The sequence below is a fragment of the Nuphar pumila genome, chromosome 4, assembly GCF_984573655.1.
Source record: "Nuphar pumila chromosome 4, dmNupPumi1.hap1.1, whole genome shotgun sequence".
NCBI lineage: Eukaryota > Viridiplantae > Streptophyta > Magnoliopsida > Nymphaeales > Nymphaeaceae > Nuphar > Nuphar pumila.
The window spans coordinates 119198333-119221399 of NC_143252.1; the positions used below are offsets into that span (position 1 = coordinate 119198333).

Below are 23067 nucleotides of genomic sequence, written 5' to 3' on the forward strand. Positions count from 1 at the left end.
GTAACGAAGACACCACTTTTTACGGCTTTGGAATATGACCTCCGGTTAGGGAGATATGACACTGACAAGTTTGTCCTAATTCGGGTAGCGATTTGCTTACTGAATAACACTATAAATCACTATAGTGATTTGCGGAAGACACTACAAATCGCTATAGCGATTTACGGAAGACACTACAAATCGCTATAGCGATTTGCGATTTGTAGTGTGTTCCGCAAATCAATATAGCGTTTCGTTGGAGACCCAAAAATACTACAAATTGCTGTAGGAAAGCCCGATAATACTACAAATCATTGTTGGTTGGAAGGCCCAAAAAAAATTTGGTCCGGAGGGCGCTGCTTTCCGCCAGGGGCGGCCCCCTCTGGACCCCCGCCGGGGGGGAGCCCCCGGACCCCCCTCCTGTAAGGGCAAAAACTCTAAATCAGGCACAAAAGTAGAGAGAGAAGAGAGTGAGAGGGTTGATGTTCACAACCTTCTCCAGGGAGAACTCTTTGCCTCCCTTGATTTCTTCTCTAGAGAGAGAGAGAGGGTTTTACAGTGTTTTACGGAGAAGGAAGAAGAAAAAGATGACGATGGAGCAATGTATGATCGTCTGTTAGATGTGCACAGAAGTAGACAGAGAAGGGAGAGAGTTGATGTTCATGACCTTCTCCAGGGAGAACTCTTTGCCTTCCTTGATTTCTTATCTAGAGAGAAAGAGAGAGTTTTACAGTGTTTTACGGAAGACTTTGAAGAGTCAACATCATCCTCGACTTTCTGGATGGAGGACATGTTTGTCCTTTTTTTGAATGGAGAAAGAAGAAGAAGACTTTGAAGAGTCAACATCATCCTGGACTTTTTGGATGAAGGACATGTTTATCCTTTTTTTGAACTATTTGTTTTTTTTTTTTGAATGAAAGGCATTTTTGTCATTTTTGCAAACCATCACTTTATGAGAAAAATAACAAGAAAAAGTACTTAAGTCTTTACAACAACACCAAAGTCCGATGCAAAGTTATTTCAACATACACGGAAATACGAGCCCCATGTGCTTGCACCACCCTCTCCACAAAAAGCATGGCTATCATCACTGTCCCAGTTAAGGGTTGTCAGAAATCCAAAAAAATCTTGATCCCGATTGGCAGCAAAAGGTCCCAACTTGATATCTTCTTGTCTCATACACAAACAGAGAAACAAACACTACCATAAATAACAAAAACGTAAAAGCAAGAAAAATCGAAGAGGAAATTAAAAGACGGTATTTGGGATGTGTCGTTCATGAAGCAAGGACAGGTTCTTACTACCTCTCCTGTATAAGCCAATAGCAAGAACAACCCAGAAAACTCTTTTTCTTTCACTACAAAATAAAAAAAGCAAACCCCACAAAAACCCCTGCTGCTGTACCAGTTCCTCCCCACTGAATCAGCTCCCCTACCATCCAATCACTCATATATGCAAATAAGAGAAAGAAAAAAGAGCCTCCCATCTTGCCCTCTATGGACAAAAAACCATGAATTGGGTGAAGACTTCCATTCCCCACAAAGCTAAAACTTCCCCTCTTTCCATTTTTCCTCTTCTTCTTCTTCCTTACCTACTCAACCATCCAAGCCAACATAGCCATCCACCATGTATCTGGCAGATAAAGGGCCACCCATCGATTTCTACAAGGAGGAAGGGAGGGAGATGATGATGGAGGTGGTCGCCAACGGCATACAGCAGCCCTCCCCACTGCAACAGCAGCAGCCCCAGCCTCAGCAGCAGCAGCTCATCCTGGCCGAGAGCAGCGGCGAGAATCACCACGACATCAAGCAGCCGAAGAAACGGGCGGAGACGTGGATACAGGAGGAGATTCGCACGCTCATCGCCCTCCGCCACGAGACGGACGGCATGTTCAACACCTCCAAGTCTAACAAGCATCTCTGGGATCAGATTTCGGCCAAGATGAGGGAGAAGGGATTTGATCGGTCGCCGACGATGTGCACGGACAAGTGGAGGAATCTCCTCAAGGAGTATAAGAAGGCGAGGCACCATGATAGGGGCAACAGTGGCAGCGGCGGTGGTGGGGGAGGCGGATCGACGAAGACGTCGTATTACAAGGAGCTGGAGGACTTGCTCAGGGAGAGGATGAAGAACGCTCCGTATAAGAGCCCACCTTCCAAGGTCGAATCCTACTTGCATTACTCTGATAAAGGTGATTTGCTCACCAAAAGCTCCATTTTTCTCTGTTATTATCGTTGGTGATTGCTAACCATGTAGTTCTTTCGACTGGATCTTTCAAATGTGCTATTTTGAGCTGGTGTTCCTAAATGCTTGAGTGAGAGTTTGCCGTTGAATTATGTGTTTTAGCTTATTATTAGGATTTGGGTGCACCATATAGCTCACTACTGAAAATTTGATACCTAGCTCCTAATACCTTAGCGTGCATCAGTTTAAGGGATTGTGGTCTCATCTATGTGCTTTCTATATCAGTGAAGGTTTCAATCCCTGAAACTTTCATGCAGTATACGAATGGATAATGGATCGGCAACCATCGGCAACTCTAGTGCCTGATGGTGCGCAAGGGGTTTATGAATTACTACTGAGGGCTGTGTGTCATGATACCGATTGGACATACATACCCGCACTTGTTTTATTGGTTTCACTCTGCATATCAACTCTTTACTAGGTACAGTGGAGAACTCTGTTTCTACCTTATTGTGTGTCTTTTCGATGTCCGCAGCCTATGCAAATGATGAATGCCCCAATTTGCTCATGATATTGCAATGTTGTTGCCCGATCCTTGAACTCCTTTAAAGAAAGCACCTTGGCAGGGAGAAACCAAACAAGAAAAAACCATCTCACCATGTTTCAGACACTCGGATGTCTTGTCAAGGCATATATCAGTCAACTGATTTTATCACGGCTTCAATTACATCATCGTCTCAGCTGTTGTTGTGTCGGAATTTGTTATAAACTATGCAAAGGATTAATCAATCCCAGAAGATGATAATCCAAAAACAGCTTGGTTGTTGCATTCTTAAGCTCTATCCCTGTTCATTTTTTGTATGGTTGATGTGCAGATTTGTAACTGTCCAAACTCCAAACCCAAATCTAACTAATGTCAATGTGACTACTGAATATGTAATTCTCTTATGTTTATAAGGTCATTTGTGCGGCAAGTTCTTTTAACAAGTGACTGAAAACCATCATTTTCTGTCAGTAGAAGACGGCAAACTTCATGTTATATACTACCTTAAGCCATTTGTTTCTATTTCTGTAGCTCAGCTTAGTTCATTCTCAGATTCTCTGTTGTTCATGGGTTCTCATTTTGTCTAATCATCCTCTCTGTTGTCTAAAGTTTCTAGAGCCATGTGAGAACTTGAAATAATTTGTGGAACTACAATAATGCTGAACTTAGATGCACTATGACTAATGTTTTATTCTAAGGTTACTATGATGTTTCCCTCATGGGTGCTCCTAAATGTTCTTACAATATTGCTGAATCCGATCTTGCAGCAGCTCTGTCTTTCACATCTAAGAACTATTGCAGCATAATTTTGTCCTTTTCCTCAGCTTCATGACAAATAATCGTTTTGCTTTCAATTAAAGATCCATTATTTCTGTCCTGAATCCGGTCTTGCAGCATCTCTGTCTTTCACATCTAAGAGCTATTGCAGCATGATTTTGTCCTTTTCCTCAGCTTCATGACAAATAATCATTTTGCTTTCAATTAAAATCCCATTATTTCTGTCATGTATGCTTTTATAGCTAACTGCCAATGACATCCTTTTGGTTGTGTGCTGTGTCTTCATATCATGCAACCTGGCATGACTTTAGAATTACATATATTTAATTTGATACTGTACTTACGAGTTTCTAGATGAGTTATAAATTTATGTACTTGTTACTAATGTCACGATCATGGAATAACTGATTTGATCATTGGCACCTTGGATTCATATCCAAATCAGCAAAAACGGGGCAGAAATTTCATAAGAGCTTCTCTTTTGAGGAAGAATTTATTATTAACAAGATGAAACTGGACTCAAAATAATAGCAATCCCAAAAATGATTATCGTGTAACAACAATATTTCTTTAACTAGCATGAATATGGTCATTCTACTTTATCTGAAACTTTGGAAGCACCAAACCTCTACCCTATATTCCTCTGTTCATGGCCACTCAATTTTCAGAAAGAGCTTAACTTTTACTCTAGAACTGAAATGGAAAGAAACAAATAAAGATGGAAAGCAGCTAGTAGCCATTTTGATGTATTCCCCAATTCAAAAATTCAAAACACCATCAATAGGAGATCCCATTAAAAGTGCATATGCTTCTATCATTTTAACAAAAGTAGTTAAATATCATCTTAAGCGTTGAAGTGAAACACCATTTCTATTGCTATTTCACAGACACTTAGTATGCGTATCGCGTGTCAACATGGCACAACACCCGAATGCACTAGGGCACTTCATGGACATAGCCAAACCAGTGCCGAACACAATCAATAATGTGTCATTAACTTTATCTGTTTCTTTTTTAATGATCTTGATTACTTATGTTGTATTCACTTGTGTTCTTTTTTTTCTAAAATTTTTCATCAATTACCTTATGTTTCAAATTCAACACAGTTTTATTATTTGAACTATAGTGATTTAGAATTGTTGTTCAAGAGTTGGCACTTGAAATGATATTCATGTTTTGTTGCTTTAGGTTAAGAATCATATATACACAACACTCACACTCACACACACAAACACATGCACACACACAAACTGCAACGACCCCAACTCATCCCCGTTGAACATTGGATTTTTTTTTTAAACAATTGTGGAAACTAAAACCCAAGGATCTGAGGCCTCACAGACTTAACACATTCCAAACCACAAGGGATCTTACATTGAACCAACAATCAAATAATTAACTTTATTAATCACTAATCAAAGTTTAAGAGCATAATTAAATTAATGTCTAAAATTATGGAGCCACAATGTCCCAAACAAAATATCAGAAGTAGTCACGCAGTCTCGTAAGCTCCATATGACAAACGTCCTTATCATTAGGCTTCAGATGCTGTGAAAAACATAAATAGTATTAGATAATAATCAAAGATTTTTATGCGAATTCCTTTAAAAATTCAAATAGGCAAGAAACAACGTAAATCAAATTTATGCAAGTTTTCAGAGAAAATAAACTACAACTGTCTCATAATCAAAATAACCATTCAATTATCATACAACAACAATATCTCACATGAAACAGAACAGGTAAGAATACATGAACTAATGCAGAACAGTAAGTATGCATGATTCTAATGCACATGCATGAATAACTTATTAAGTTATTATAAGAGTTTTCTTTTGCATGCATGTCTCTATTAAGTGCACACAAGTTTAGTTTTACTTTTCATTAATACTCGCGGATACTCAAAACGGACATCACAAATTTTCGAAGTTCAAGATAGGTTCCCAGTTGTAGCTTAATATACAATTTGTATTTTATTACTGGGTTTCACACTCGTTCCTCGATCGATATCAGGAATCAACACCATCCATCAGAACATTAAAAATCAACATCTAATGTCGAGACACTAGGAAAATCAACATCCACTGATGTCACTTTCTTGATATACCAATAACAACAGTTGTGTCTACAACACCATCGCCAGGAAAAGTGGTTGAAACTCCCTAAAAACGTGGTCGGGAGGTGAACCATCATATCGGGTTTAGGGGCACAATCACACACGGAGTTTTAGTATCCTCACAGTTCTCCAAACCGTTATCTAGGATTCCCACACTGTGGAAGGGACATCTAGAAATAACAACATTAATTACACTGTTTTATCTCTTTTATCTTTTTATCAAAAGACAAATTCTTTACAAAAGACAAATTCTTTACAAAAGCTTCGTTTTGCAAATCAACATGTAAAACACAACACAAGACCTTGGCTCGTTACAAAATTTAACTGTGCAATTAATTCAAAAAACCAATAAGTTTCAAATGGATTTTGCAATGCATAAAATAAGAGTTAGAGCAATACCTGCTCGTGGCCTAGAGTCGTTCACATCTGACCACCAATGCATCTTGTACAAAAATCCATAATGAACATGTAACTACACAATAATTCAACATGTCCACAAATGCACATTTATTCACACACAATACAAATGTACATATAAAAACAATTTACATATGTATATGAACACACGCTTGCAACATCTATTTTGTTTTTATGATTCATCTTATGCATAACATGTACGTGCTCATGTTAACGCAACATTAATATAACTTCAGAATTCACGTGTTCATAATATGCATATTTATGCTAACATAATATTAGATATCACGAGCATATGTAAACAACAATTATTTTTGCTAATTTGAGCATGCTCAGGATACAAAACGTAACTACCGAGTCCGAAGCTATGCTGCCCCGCACACGGGACAACACTAAGTCACTATTGACAGCATGTTTCTCATGTATAAACATGCAACCAAATAGTGTTGGGCAGCAGTCAATTTCTCTTCTTGAACACCAAACCGCGAGTCAAGTCATTGAGGTACATAGCAACAACTTTGAACTCTAACTATTGACAGTCGACTGGTCTTAAAAGAAAAGCTAAACAGTGCCCTTCAGTGGCAGTCGACTGGGCTTAGACAAAGCAATCACAGCCCCAGCCGGTGGCCATAAGTAGTCCCAGTTATTTTCAGAAATTCTTGGCTAACAGCTCTAAATTTCTGCATATAATAACCTGTATTCGAGGACACTGTTCACAACATAAACAAAATATTTCTGCACATAATAGTGATGTATGTGATGACTCTTATCACACTAAAACAGTTATATTTTCGCACATCATTAACGTGTAACTTTATGAAGCCTAAGCAGTCGTATACATGTATTTTCGGTGATATAAACAGTCAAATGAACATGTATTGTAGTTATATGAACAACCTAATGAGTAGTTAAATGAACATGTACTGCAGTCATATAAACAGTCATATGAATATTTAAATGAACATGTCTTTCGGTAAGACTTTATAAAGTATGAACAGTCACATAAAGACATGTATTTCGGTAACACTTACAAAGCATGAACAATCATATAAAAGCTTGCATAAACAGTTACATAAAAGCATGTATTTTGGTGAAACTTTATAAAACATGAACAGTCTTAGATTAACCTATATAAACAGTCACATGAATATGTATTTTGGTGACACTTTATAAAACATGAACAGTCTTATAATAACATGCATAAACAGTCACATGAATATGTATTTTGTTATATATATTTTTTTCATTAACACTAGCGGCCTTATACTCAATCCAAACTGATAAAAATATCTGCAGATCTGGACCAGATCTGCCCGTAGGTGAATAACGGCAGATCTGTCCATGCGCAGGACCAGACAGGTTTGTCCAGATCTGTCCATGCGTAGGACCGGACAGGTATCTGTCCATATGTAAAATCAGACAGGTCTGTCCAAATCTGTCCTTAAGGACATGTACAAAATATCATTTTGCCCTCTTTTTTTTATGCATATGCTAAAACAAATAATCATTACACATATCAATTCTGTACATGAAAACCAAAGCCTCTACATATTCGATGCATAGGGAAAACTTGCCCTTCACATGTTCAAATCGGCACATCTATATATATATATATACTCATAAAAAATCAGGTTTCTACCTTTTTTTTCCACCAAAAACTTTATATAAGTTTGACTTAGGCCGTTTTTCTCGTTCAAATTGTTAGAGGAACCCGTACCTTTGTTGAAATTAGAAAAGGACCGGAAAAATTGTTGGATGGTCGGAGAGGAACAAGGTCTCTTCCTCCTCCCTTCTCTTTTCCCTTTCTTTCTCCTCTCCAACATCTTTTTCTTTCCCTCTCTCTTTCTCCTTTCTTTTTTTTCTACTTTTTTTTTTGAGTTTTTATAGAAGATGGGATCCTCTAGAGGGTGACACCTCTCTAGTTTCCCATTTGAGTTGGGAGATAGAGTCCTGCCCCACATGGGATTCTATCTCCAACTTTCTTTCCTATTCTTCTCAAAAAAAAAAGATTGTTGACTTTTCTTGCTTTTTTTTTTTTTCTTTACTTACCTTTTTGTTCTTTTAACAAATTGGGCCCTTCTAGAAACCTTACTTAATTGGGTAACTACCATATTTAAAATAAATTTTGGAATTAAATAATTATTAATATTAAATTAATTGTTAATTAATTAATAAATGTCCAGAAAGTTTCAAAGGGTGTCTTACCCCTTTGGGAGTCTTTTTAACTCTAACTTTTCTTAAATTAAACCTTTACCTTGTATTTAAAGCTTTAATTTCGTTGGACTTGGATTTTGGATCTCGATTTAGATTCAAGATCCAAATCTATATCCAATATCTATATGGATCTTGAACTGGACCGAATACTAATTAATATGAGTGGACTGGGTCTAGAACCATATTAACTTAGATCATACAGATTGGATCCAGTCCGATCCAATCTAGACCTGACCTCATCGAGGTGGGCCTTTTTTGAAAAAAATATGATTTTTGGGCAAACCGTAGCCCGAATTTAGAAAAGTAAAATATCGATGAATTCAAAATTTCGAGACACATCTAAATATATATATTCTGAATTTTGCCTGAATTTCACTTGATTTGAAATGTCAAAAATAAAAGTTTTACCACTTCTTGTTTGGCTCGTTTAGGTCTTGTCGATGAGACCTGGACCAAACCCAGACTCAATTGATGCCACCTAATAACGAGTATTTTACTGATTTTTCTACAACACTTAGCCAATTTTTCTGAAAGTCTCATAACTTAATATAGTATAAAAACACACGATATTTCACAAACGCATGCACACACACATACATACATCTGTGTATGTCTATGACTATGTCCCCCTGTTTTAATTTTTGAAAACTATCATCTTGTGCCAAGCATATCTGCCATCGTGTCTCATTCCTGCATACATAACCACGTAACAGAGTTACTTTGAGATGATAAATGCTTGACCTCTACATCAAGCGTTTCTGGTCATTGTAAAAAGTTACTCTTAATTTTCTTACATTTGCAAACCCTTGAAATGACATAATATTGCCTAATTCTTATTTTGAGCAACTTTGGTACTGTTGTGTTCACAAATATTTTCCAATTGATTCAATAAAGATTTGTCCATCTCAGAAGGTCTGTTCTATGCCACTTGGATTTTCCATTTTTACTCATACTATATCCCCTTGCATACTTGTCATATTGGGGAACATAAAAATAGCTGTATCCCAACACCTATAGCTGGATCCATGTGACATGCATCTGTTTTATTTGCTTCAGTTCCCATGACTGTCATTTTCTCTTCTGTTGGTTCTGTCACCTTTTTCTTGTTGACATGGTTCTCTTTGTCTAAGAAAAGAAAAAAAAATGTTGACATGGTTCTCCCATAGAGTTTCTCATTCATGCCTACATCAGATCCACTGTATGGTCATATCGGGAACTTCTCAACACACTCTTATTTTTTCAATCATTTTTTTTCTTGCTCTAGGACTTGGTTTCAGAGTTTTCATAATGCACTAGAAGAGGCTTTATAAGGGAAGCTCTTTTTAATTCAAAGAGGAGTAAAAGGGCTTGTGATTGTTTCATTATATGTTGATGATATTATCATCACAGGAAGCTCTTTCGAGTTATTTGTTGAAATTTAATTGTTTTAAATAAGAAATTTTTAATCAAAGACTTGGACAACCTGTGTTATTTTCCTGATATAAAGGTGTATAGGACAAACAATTGAATTGAAGATGTGTCAGCAGGAATATGCAAAGGATATGTTGCAAAGATTCAACATGATCAATTGCAAATCATTTGAGACCTGTTTGCAATGAATAAATGCCTATCAAAAGGCTTTTCAAAAAAGAAGAAAAAATGTTCTACCTATTTGTTGGTACTTGTTAAAGGAATAAAAGGTTTTTTAAGTGGAAAAGGTATTTTAAGTGAGTCTCTCACTCCCTTATCCACATCCATGTGCTTGGTAACTTTGCAATGCGTCGAGAAAAATTCTTGGATGAATTATAACCTAGTATATCTTGTAATTTTATTCTGTCAAACATTTCTAATATCTCAATGTTCATTGACTATATATTCTATTTGATGGTTACTTGTCAATGTTGTTTGGTGTTTCCATACTACTTCCTTTTTGGGTTTTTTCTTTTGTTTGGAGAAAAACATTGAAGTTTGATAAATGACCTCAGGTGACATGAATGCACAGTCACCTATATTGTTCAAGGTAATTTCTCGGAGATATTTTCAAAAAGTGTTTTTTCTCAGGAAAATCTCAAAAGCTTTAAAAATTGAAAAAAATATAGTGAATAATAAAAAAGACAAGAATAGTAGTTTTTGTAGTGTTTTTCGTACACAAATATAAAGAAACAACTAGAAAATCTTTTAAAATATAAAAGAAACAAAAAAAGATACTTAAAATATATAAAAATATGTTTTTGGATATCTTGGGAATCTATCGGGAAATTCTCGGGAAAATATCACAATATTTTTTATTTTGGCATTATTTTGAAAATATCAGGAAAATCTCCAGAAAATATCGACTGACCTTGAAATACCGATAATATTGCGGTATTTTCAAAATATCAACGATATCGGTGACACTGCATGAAAGGGATCTTCTAAGCTTGATTAAAGTAAAACATGGCATTTACTAGAGGGAACATTTCTAGTGCAGACAATTTCTCTTGCACTTATAGAGAAGAGATCAATTATCAGATTATTGAATTTCCAATGATGAAATAGTGAAGGAAAGATCCCTTGTGCAAGCCAAAACGTGGCGACTCTATGGGGGCAAGGGGTAAGCCCACGGAGTTTTATGCTGCTAGGATAGTGATCGTAAGTACGACCGGCAGAGCTAGCGCGGCTAGGTCTCTGATCCTGGAGGTGGCTTCTTCATGTAAATATAAAAAAAATAGTGAAGGAAAAATATAACTTCCATCAGCTGATTCTAGAGAAGCTAAACAATTGTGCCTCTTTGTTAATTGTTATATATCTGTCACATGGGTACAGGTGTTGGCGTTTGCTGTGAAACAAGTCTGGCCTATACAACATCATTTAACAAAGAAAGGTACAAAGGCGTATTGGGTTGTGTATGTTTTAAACACACACCTACACTTACTGTGCATGATATATATATATATATATATATATATACTGTTTACAGAATTCTTTATTAATACAAATATGTCTAACAATTTGGCACTTCAAACATGAACAAGTCCTTTTCCTTCAAAAAGAGATAATTCAAATAGGTCACACTTTCTTCAAGGTTTTCAGGTTCCACAAAGGGTATAGTCTACATCCATTCATCATCATCATCATCATCATCATCAAGCCTTATCCCAACTACGTGGTGTCAGCTTTACATGTCCTGCTTCTCCATTCCTGTCTATCCAGAGCTAAAACTTCGGTCACTTTATAGTTTTTTCATGTCACCTCTAACTGCCTCCTTCCAAGTCTTGAGAGGTCTACATCCATTGTTTAATCCTTATCATGAGGCACAATGGTGGCTAACACCATTGTTACTGAACGATATTCAACAAAAGATAGTAGTTTTTAGAAACACGAGCTCAAATGCAAAATTCAAAATAATTAGGAAAATAACCACAATGGAAAATAGATCTTATCGGCTTTGGACCTAGGGCCCCATTTTCTATCAACTGAACAATTTCTTCAATTTGGCAGTTGAAAATGACACCAATCTCGAAGGGATTTCAGCACAAATCTGGTAGAACTTTCACTAATTCACGTCTATAGACAGAAGTTTGGCTTAGTGGATCCAAATCTGAATGATGGATACTGGTAGGACTAGGTACGGACTCTTCTTGCACAACATAAAATGCTCAAGATTGGACCTTTATGAATCCCTTCTCTTAGCGTCTACGGGCATCCTCTATTTATAAGGTGGAATGTGGACTATCTGGACATCCACATTTGGGAATAGTGAACCTATGATTGGCCACATTTTGATGAAGATAAAGTATTTGAATGTACTTGCTTAATTTGATGGTAAAAATGAGGAATTACTGTCCTACCTTGAGTTTTTAAAGATAAGGACGATGACACAAATGACAAAGACTTTGAAAGGTTCACGGATTTTCTAGAATGGACTGCAAAGTGACTTTGCAATCTAGGTTCCTCTTCTTCTTCAACTTGACAGCTTGACTTGCAAAGCGCAGTTTTTTACTCTAATGTCAGATTTGAGTGATTTTTTATATGTTGGAAAGCTAGCATCTTTGAACTTTATTTCATCTTCCAAGTGCAAGAACCAAAAACCACATTTTTGGGGTCAAAATCGTGCTCAAAGCAAAAACATAACTCTTGAGCTATGTAACACAAACTCTTTTAACAGGGCACCACACCTGCATCGCACCCGCACCCATGCGTGTGCGACACTTGGACATGGCTTCCTTTGTGTCAGATGAATTCAACTACACTCAGATCCATTTCTGTCCAAAAGTAGATTTAGTTAACCCTAACCAAGTCCAAATTTATCTATATTATATATATAAATACATAAATGCACACACACACACACACACACACACACACACACATATATATATATATATATATCCACAACAATGTGGTGTTATTTTTTGTTGATGAGGAATAGAAATTGTAGATTGTTAATTTGATTTATTGCATAAATTTATGCATGATGAATTGCTGATATGATAATTGTTTTTATTTCATTAGTGTTAACTTAAAATTGTTAAAAATTATATATATTTATATATCTATATATATTTACCCTCCCTCCACCCCCACACCCAAGTTTTTTTTAAAGTGCTACATCGCCGCATCCGCATCCGCATCCGCATCCGCACCTATGTGACATAGCTCTTGAGGCTATCTTTTAACTCAAAGCACCTTGATTGCTTTGTAGGTTGACTTAGCAAAATGAAATCAGAGTTCTGGAGGCTCCTTAGATAGGTGGGAAACTCTCTTCCCCAGAAGTTCGCTTTTGAAGCACGATGCTCTTGCCTTTCGAAATTTGTTAGTAATTTTGCTTCCCCCATGCTTCCCTTATGCTTTCCACACACTTCGTCCATGCTTCCCATATGCTTTTCTCATGTTTCTTTTCACATTTTCCATATGCTTCTCTCATGTTTCTTTTCACATTTTCCATATGCTTCCTCTCACATTTCCCATGTGCTTACTCAAAATTGGTAACCATCATTTTCAGATTGAGAAAATTTTAATTGTTAACTAAAAAATCATGATATTTAAGAAAAACCAAATAGTCTGATATGTTTGAAAAACAGGTAAATAATAGTCTTAAGTACAAAGAGTCAAAACTATTAGAGAATAAAATTGATTTATGGTAGTGCACTCTTTTTTATTTCTTTTCCTTCTCTTATCCGGATTATTGGAGTTTGAGGCATTTGTGGAATGTAAGTAGGGTTTCAAGAATTCTTCTGATAAGATAGGTGGATTTTTTTTGAAATTATGGATTTGTATTGATTTCATTAAATTGGTGCAATTCTCATTGGTGTTTCTTATTTTCTTGTGTGCATAGTTCTTGAAGATGCTAGTATTCCTTTTGGATCCGTGGAAGGTACCTAGTTCTTTTCCAAATTATTTCATTCTTACTTTGCAATATTCCACCTTAATCTTTTTTATCTTGATAGCAGCTAGGAAATTTACGAGTTGTATGTGCCTGCTCAATTGCTACTTATTCCTTTTGGATTTCTTGCAAGTTTGTGACTGTGAACAGGAAAATAATAGAGATATTGACAGGAATCATCCTTGGAACTCGTGTCCTGCAGTCTTTTCAATAAAGAAAAGAAAATAAGAGAGGAGGGTGAAAGAGAGATGGAAGAATAAGGATCATGCCCTATTCTTTTGGGATGTCCTTTTATATATAGATTATAATCTATAAGCTGATGTACAATTCTGCCCTTTACATAATGTTACAATACCCAAGATACCATATTACACACAAATGACATAAATACCACTTTATTACATTATATCAACTCTTCTAACCTTCCCCTCAGATTGTACATGGGTTGCAAACAACCATGCAAAAATTGCCTTTAAGATGTCAATATCTTGCAGTAGGCAAGTGCTTGGTAAATAGATGTGCCACTTGATCTCCCTTGATAAAAAGAGGTTGAATCTCCTTAGTCTCAACCTTGTCCCTCACGAAATGTTAGATTTTGTTCTACATGTTTCATTTTACCGTGTTGAATTGGATTTGAAATAATGACAATAACACTTCTATTGTCACAAAACAATAATGATCTGTTGATGAATTGACCCAATGATGTAAGTAAATTTTGAATTCATAAGATCTCTGCTGTTACTATCTCCATAGCTCTGTATTTGGTCTCAATACTGGACCGTGCCATGGTTTGCTGCCTGCTATTGTCACAAAAAGTATTTGGAAGATGAAAACCGTGATTTGTATTAATCATGGTGGTGCCAATATGTGTAATGGGATGATGTTTTCTATCACCAGTAACTATTCTACCATTTTCGTGATAAGGCACAATGCTTGAAAGCTTACTAGAGTCACTTGTAATGTGATGAGCTGCACCCAAGTCAACCAACCAAGTGCTCTAGGTAGGGATGACAGTGGTACAGGGGGAAACAGGGATCCGTCCAAACCCACCCTATTTGGGGCAGGGATAGAGGACATGAAATGGAGAATGAACCAATGAAGGAGGTGAAAATTAAAACCCATGTGAGGATGGAGGGGGATGGACTTATTCTTTCTCCCGCCCCAACCTGCCCTCGATCCTATTATTAAAATTACTAATATACCCTTATTATTTTATAAAATGACATTTAAATCCTTTATATATATTCGTTTTCTACCCCTAACCATAAGTTCCACTACCCATTTCTCTCGTCTCTCCTTCCTCTAACAAGTCTAAGTCGCCGCAAAAGGATGCAGTGGCAGAAGGCGGAACTAGATATTGGCTGGTTACTGGCATTGGCATCTTCTCCTTTCTCGGTTGATTTCTGTTCGAAATAGGTTGGTAGTGTGCTTTTTTCATTTGAGCCCCGGTAATAACTGTAACAGTAGAATTTATGGGTACCATAGAGGTGCTCTTGGTACAGGGAGAGTTGTTTTTTGTTGGGTTTTCTTTAAAAGATAACAAAATCTCATGTAGACACATAAAAAGATAAAATTGAGACTATCATGATTGTTCATAGACGAGCTAAGGCAATTCCCGAGTAACTATTTTTCTTCTTCTTTCATTTTTTAGGGAAAAACTTTTCAGTTCAATTAATTTTTATAGTAATTATCTGATAATGAAATTATTGGGTGATCTGTCATTGTCTATTGTGTGAAAATTTATGGAAACTTCTAGAGGTGTCTGGTTATGGGATTAGTTAAGGTTATGCTTGCTGTTCGGTGCAGATTACTGTGATAACTGACTTCTTGTATCAGTTATAGGTATTTAAGTTCATGTTGACGCATTGATTCTGATCTTGCAGCAAATTTTTGATGTAGAACTGATGGGTGTGCTTTGGATTCTAGACGCAAGTTTGTAACAATAGCTGTAGATTCACCAACCTGTAGCTAGATTTTATATGTTTGTTTCTAACTTTCTATGTTACCTGGAACGGGGACGGGGATGGTTCTGGGGGCGTGGATGGCAACGGTAATTTTGAGACGCGGTGGGGGTGGAGGTCCAAAGTTCCCCCTGCCACGGGAATGGGGGGCAAAGTTTTGAGACAGGGCGGGGGGTGGAGAGCTTGTCCCCTGCACCCGCCCCGGTTCACTGCCATCCCTAGCTCTGGGAAGTCGGTGGCTGCACACTAGACGAAGCTGTCCACTTGGGAATAATAAGATCAACATTCCACCTGTTTCCTCCAGAAATAGTGTGCGGGTCAGCATTACCAACTCCTCCATGCTAAAATCCAACTTGACTAAAGGCCATACTCAAGGCATCCATATCCTATGTCTGTCCAACAACTGAAGCATCATAATCTGGATGTGTAGGCTGCTGAAATCCAGGTCTTGGCTCTGAGGGGTAAGTATGTTCGAAAACACTTGGATAAGTGATGCAGAGCACGTCCCATATCCAACAGCCCACAGACGTGTTTCGGGTCTGGGACCGGACCCGAGACCCGGATCCAGTTGAAGCCTTTAAATAAACTTCTTAGGGTTGCGTACAAGGGGATGGAAAAATTTCAGCGCAGCCTTTTGTTTCAGCCTTTTGTTTTTTTTTCTGCTTTAGTTTTTCCTGTTATGGTTTTCTTTTCAGCCGCACGTCCTTTGCAGTTTTACTTCTATTATTCCTCTGTCACGTTCAGCTTTCACTGTTATTCCTCTTGTTTTCTTTTTCCTAATTGTTATTGCATTCAACTATTGATTGCTTGGTTAATGAAAATAAACAGTTAGCGTGTATTTTCACGGTGACCTTCATTCTTCTCCTTCGGACTGTTCATCTGGTTGTTCGATTGAAGTCTCATTAGTTGTTCGATTGACGTTCACTGAGATACAGTTCTACACCATTTTTTCCGGTGAATCTCTTTCTTCTCCCTGCATACTGCTCGGCCGTAAAGGTCGTGCCCTCATTTGTCGAGGCCAGCATGAAGGTCGACCCTGCATCAAAGAGGTGACGCCGGTCCCGTCGCTGTGTTAACAGCCCTCAGCTCTGGCATCCACACGACAACGGCCGAGCTATCACTTGTTGGTTTGTTTCCTTGTTGCTGCATCGAAGAGCATCCTTTGGGTACCCGTTATCGTGAGAATATCGTGCCCTCACTGCATCAATAAGGAATCGTGGGAGGCTTGAAAGTAGGAACATAACATCAAAAGCAATCTGAATTGGTGTGTCCCCTTTTTCCACACATCTGGCATGTAGGACATGGTCCATTATTGGTTGGAATAGGAAGAAGACGAACACCTCCTCGACCAACATTATTGCCACATCCTTGGCCTCGACCACCTCCCACACATCTGGCCTCGACCACATCCTTGGCCTCGACCACCTCCTTCTGAACACCTCCTCGACCACCTCCACATCCTTGGCCTCGAGCCACTCGGCTTGGGCTGCCAGGTGCCCAGCCAGCACCCTGCTGGGTCTGGTTCAGCCCAACCAGACCCAGCCACACCTGGCACGTCAGGCCAGATTCGGCTGGCCTGACCGCCAACCCACCAAGGGATAAAAAAATATATATATACTTATATTATTTTCCTTTTTTTTTTAAAACATAGAAACCCTTTTTTTTTATAATACCATGAACCAATAGGCCACCAACACAGATTTTTTTTTTCATGAACACACATTTAGATAAAATATTATAACATGAGTTTTGGTGCATCCAACGATCCAAAAACATGGATCATCCATGGAGGTCGATCATACCATAATATCAACCCTTAACAAATTATTTGTACCGTCAAACCCATGCGTTTTTTGCATAAAAATACACATGTCCAGAATTTTTTTGTTGCTAAGTGTATAAAATAGAAATACCTCCATGAAAGCGGATCTACAAAACTTCATCCATGTATTTTAGAGTAAATAACTAGATTAACTCTTCTCCCATGGATTTTTTTCTCAAAAACATCACATGAAAATCCAATCCATGTTCTTCTTCTTACTAAAAACAAAAGAGAAAACCCGTACCTTTGGGTGGATTGAAAAAAGAACAAGGTTGAATGGTGAAAAAAATCGTTGGATGATAGAAGAAGATGGCCTTCTTCTTCTTCTCCTTCCTCTCTCTCTCTCTCCTCTTTTCCCTCTTTCTCTTTTTCTTTTCTCTTCTCTCTCTTTTTTTTTTCTTTAGTGCATAATGAATGGGAGAGGGGGTGACGCCCCCTCCCCCCCTTTTCTCCGGCCCTCTCTAAAAGTTCCTAAAAGGTGAAACTCTCTCTCTCTTTTAGTTTCCTATTTTTTTTCTAAATACTACCAAATGTTGACTTTTCCACATTTGGTAGTTTTTCTAACTTTATAAACTTTTAAAACTCTCTCTTAGGTAGGAATAGGGACTTCTTTAAGAAGTCCTACTCAGCCCTAAACCAAAATTTGGAATTAATATTATTTATTTATTTATTAAATATTAATTAATTTAAAATATTTAAAAACTTTCAAAAATAACTGGATCCGGATCCAAGATCCAAACCCATTTCCAAGAACGAAAATGGATCAAGATCTGGATCAAATCAAGATTTAAGTAGGACCTAAGTAGAACCCAAATCCATAAAAATTTGGTTCCTGGGACTTGAATCTAATCCGATCCAACCTCGGATCCATTTCGATAAACTACTCAATTTTCAAAAAAATGCGATTTTCGGGCAAACCAGAACTCGAAATCAGGAAAACAAGATATTGTTGTGCTTAGAATTCTGAGACGCATCCAACGATATATTACACGACTACCAGATTCCGAAATTTGCCTGAAAATAACTCGAATTTCGCTTGAATTTAAAGGTCGAAACTAAAACTCTTTCTCACGTTTCATTTGGCTCGCCTCGACCTTGTCGATAAGACCTGGGTCAAGCCCAGACTCAAAGACTTCAATCTAAGAATCGAGCCTCTAACAATTTTTCTCCCAGACTTAGCCAAATTTTGAAAAACATCTCAAAATGGCTAAGTGTGAAAAAATGCGATATTATATCCCTACCCCTTTAAAAGAATTTTGTTCGCGAAATTAGAACATACCGAATAAGTGTAGGTATACATCTAAAACATGAAAAATTAGAAAAGGTATATCCCGATCAATCCTACCCTCTTAGGATTGATCTCGAATACAATAAATACAATTATACAGGCACATCATACTTTCTTAATTCATATTAAAAAAATTAAGAATTAAACTATGAATACATAAGGAGTTCAAATACTTTTATAAAAATACCTCGTAGCCTTACCAATGAAGGAGACTGCTCTGAAGTACGAGGCACGATTTGTTGGCATTCTTGGATAGGGCTCAATTACCAAAAATAAAAATTTTGGTAAAAAAAAGATGATAAAATATAAGATTTTGTGGTGGGCTCTGATACCAAACCTGTAACGACCCCAACTCATAACCCTTAAAAAGGTGCGGATTTTTTTTTTAGCAAGTGAGGAAACAATCTCATAGACCCGGGCCTTTACAGTTAACTACAATCACCACCACAAGGGATCTTATACTCATCTTTCATAGCAAACCCAAAATCAAACCAAACATTATTTATTCAAATGTAAAGAGTCTGAGATACCGGTGGATGATTGTTTCAAATATTTGGGATCTATCATTCAAAAGTATGGAGAAATTGATGGAGATGTAAATGATAGGATAAAGGTTGGGTGAATGAAATGGAAAAGTGCAACTAGAGTGTTGTGCGATCGTAGAATGCCATTGCGGTTGAAGGGAAAGTTTTATAGGACGACTATTAGGCCCGTTTTACTACATGGTCCGGAATGTTAGGCTGCCAAGAGACATCATATTCAAAAAATGAGTGTAGCTGAGATGCATATGCTTAAATGGATGTGTGGAAATACAATAAAAGATAAGATTCAGAACGAGGAGATATGTAAGAAGGTAGGCGTTGCACTCATTGAAAATAAGATGAGAGATAATCATTTACGGTGGTTTGGACATATTCGGCGAAGGCCTAATGATGCTCCAGTTAGAAGGATGGAGAAATGGGAAAATATATTAGTTAAAAGAGGTCGGGGTAGGCCTAGGAAGACATGGATGGAGATGATAGGAAAGGATATGAATGCTTTGAACCTCACCGAGGACATGGCATTGGATAGAAATGATTGGAGGAGAAGGATTCATGTGGAAGACCCATAATGATTTTCTTTTTTGATTCATATCGCCGACCCCAATTGTTTTGGGATGAAGGTGTAGTAGTAGTAGTTGTTGTTGTTGTAAAGAGTCTGAGACATAAGTAAATGAAAGTAAAAAAAGCAAAAGAAAGACAAAAGGAAAGAGCCACGCCGTTTAAAGAATTTGCCATGTAGTCGTGTGGTCTTCTCGTGACTCTTCTCAGAAGCAGGTCAGCCCACTAGACATCTGAGGCTGCAAAAAATACAAAAAGTCGGGTGTCATAATTCAAGAAATTATGCGTATAGGTCCCTCTAATGAATCAAATAAGTAAAAAGAACATAAATAAGATTCATGCAATATTTTAGAGAAACATAAATATAACACATTCATAACTGAAATAATCATTCATGCAATAGGGAACATTTATTAAGCATAAGAGAACATTTAATAACAACAGAGATTACAGTTTAAGCATTAAAGATATTTAACATGCATTAAGGAATAACATCATGCATTCTTCAATATATCACAATTAAGGGAACAAGTAAATATGCATGATCTAATGCATAAGAGGAGTATGCATGATTTCAATGCATATGTATGAATACATTATTATCTTTAGTCAAATTTTCTTTTTCATATGCATAGTTTTATTTAAATTTTTTCTCTATAAATACAATCAGGGAAGATGATAGTTGGAATTTTGTTTTCTATAACTCCCATGTCTTTTGGACAAAAAAAAACTATATGCATAATTATTTTTATATGTTGGATTATGTGCTTTTTTTTCTTATCTCATGTTGCACTTTCATTTAAATCATAAGCCAGAGAGAAAAGAAAAAAACAAGTGAAGGATTTGATTTCCTATCATTTTTTTAAGAAAAAGGGGTAGGGCATATGTATTTACCGGTGTTACCATACAGTTACATGGAGAGGAAGTATTGTTAGATTTAATAGTAAGAATTTAAAACAGAAGTCAAAATAGACAATTTTTGTCATCCTTACAGTTTAGGCTTGAAATTTGATCCTTTAGATTATTATGACTTTATAAAAGTGTTAAATATTTATTCTTATATACATTATATATTTTTTCTTTATTTTCTTCTTTTTTAGTGACTCTCTGTCTCCCTCTCTCTCTCTATATGTATATATATGTATCTATGCATATGAGAGAGAGAGAGAGAGCAATGCATAGGTATGAACCATGGTTGCCAGTTGAGAAAGCGGGAGCGGAAAGCGATACTGGAAGCGGGAAGCGAAAAGCGAGGCACTTTCAAAATTTTAGGAAGCGGGAAGCGCGGGACCACTTAGGAGTGAATCGGGAATCGTCTCGAAAGCGACCTAGGAAGCGAGGGGGAAGCGAAAAAATAAATAAATAAAAAATAAAAAAAATTGAAAAAATGGGGGAAGCGTGATGGGAAGCGGGCTTCCCATTAAACGGAAGCATGCTTCCCATAAATGGGAAGCGCGCTTCCCATTAAAAAGTGGCGCTTCCCCACGCATTTTGGAGGTGCGGCGTTTCGTGCTTCCCCACGCATTTCGAAAGCACGGCGTTTGTGCTTCCCCACTTACCTAGGCGCTTCCGGTAACTTTGGTATAAACTGCATCCATATAAACTGCTGTGTGAACCAGCTCTGAAAATATCTCAAAAAGGAAATAAAGTGTGCTATAAGCACAACACCACCAATGTGCATAAATGCACAAGAACACTTAGAACAAATGTACACAAAGGTACAATAAAGAAACACAAATGCACAAAGGCATACAAAAAATAAAGAATTTTTATTGAGAAGAATGGAGAACAAAAGCTCCAAGAAGTGAGAAACATAAAGGGGGATCTCCCCTATTTATAAGAGGAAATGAGCCTTGGAGGGGCTCCACTAGCTGTTGGAGCCCCTCCAACAGTTAGAATTCTAATCGTTGGAGGGGCCTAACAACTAGTGTTGAGCCCCCTCCAAGTTGACCTTAGTCAACGAAAAATAAAAGAACAAAAAAAGAAAATAAAAAGAAAAGTAAAAAAGTAAAATTATTACAACATATTCATAATTATGAATATGCGCAAAAAGGGGGGAAATAACTATAATACCCTTGTGGGCTTTACAAAAAGATATTTACATATATCTAAAGATGTATACATATACATATATATATGTATCCCTCTTTATATATATATATATAAAGAGAGATACATTTTAACACCCTCCTTCAAACTTAGGGCGCAATAACCAAAAGTTTACCAAGGAGAAAGTTGAATCTGGGTGAGCAAAGCGCTTTGGTGAAGAAATCAGACAACTGATATTTTGAAGTCAGATAAGGAAGGTCAATGACTTTTTGTAGATATGCTTCTCTAACATAATGGCAATCCATCTCAATATGCTTTGTTCGCTCATGAAAAGTGTGTTTTTTAGCAATATAGATTGCACTCTTATTATCACAATACAACTTTGTGGGTACTTGGATTTGAATTCCCATGTCTTGCAGCAACTGCTGAATTCAGACAATCTTCATAGTTGTAGAAGTCATGGCTCGATATTCTACTTCAGTGGATGATAAAGACGCCTTCTATTGTTTCTTGCATCTCCATGAGACCAGTGATTCTCTTAAAAAAATACAAAAACCTGTGGTGGAGTGACAGTTATTTGAGTCACCTCCCCAATCAGAGTCGGTATATGCAATTAAATTTAACTCAGAAGATGAGGAAAGGAAAACTCTCTTGTTTAAAGTTTCCTTTATGTATCTAACAACTCAGAGAACGACACTCATATGGACGGATGTAGGAGCATGCTGAAATTGGCTTGCAGTATGCACGACATGAGAGATGTTTGGCCTTGTAATGCTAAGATACATTAGAGACCCCACAAGTTGCCGGTAGGGGGTAGGATCCTCCAAAGGTGTCCCATCATCGATCTTTTTTTTTTATCCCACAATTTCAGGGGTCTCACAAATTTTATCGTCAGTAATACCTGATCTGTCAAGAATCTCACAGGTAAGTTTAGTTTGAGACAAAAAATAACCTCTATGAGAGTAGGCTACATCGATACCAAGAAAGTAAGTCAGATGCCCTTTATGTCACTACCTGTTATCAACATATCATCAACATACAACAGTAAAATCACAATTCCTACATCAAACTTTTTGACAAACAGGGCAGTGTCAGTGTAGCATGAGGTAAAACCATCTTGAACCATTACTTCATTAAATCGAGCATACCAAGCCTTAGGGGCTTGTTTTAAACCATAAAGCGCTTTTTGCAAACGGACTTTTCCCTTTGGTACGTCCATACCAGGAGCATCTGTTAAAATGTATCATTCAACCTTTGTAATATTATATATAT

At 37.1% G+C, this 23067-nt stretch overlaps 1 protein-coding gene across 2 annotated transcripts in view; it reads left to right on the forward strand.

Moving 5' to 3' along the window:
* The first annotated feature begins 1295 nt into the window (after positions 1–1295).
* The window catches only part of LOC149840808 (trihelix transcription factor GT-4-like), a 37475-nt gene continuing 15703 nt past the window's right edge, over positions 1296–23067 (forward strand). For both annotated transcript variants that reach the window (XM_090003346.1, XM_090003347.1), the window contains exons 1-2: positions 1296–2170; positions 13528–13566. In XM_090003346.1, coding sequence (XP_089859472.1) covers positions 1606–2170; positions 13528–13566 — 604 coding nt within the window. In that variant the 5' untranslated portion in view covers positions 1296–1605. The remainder of the gene's footprint in view (positions 2171–13527; positions 13567–23067) is intronic.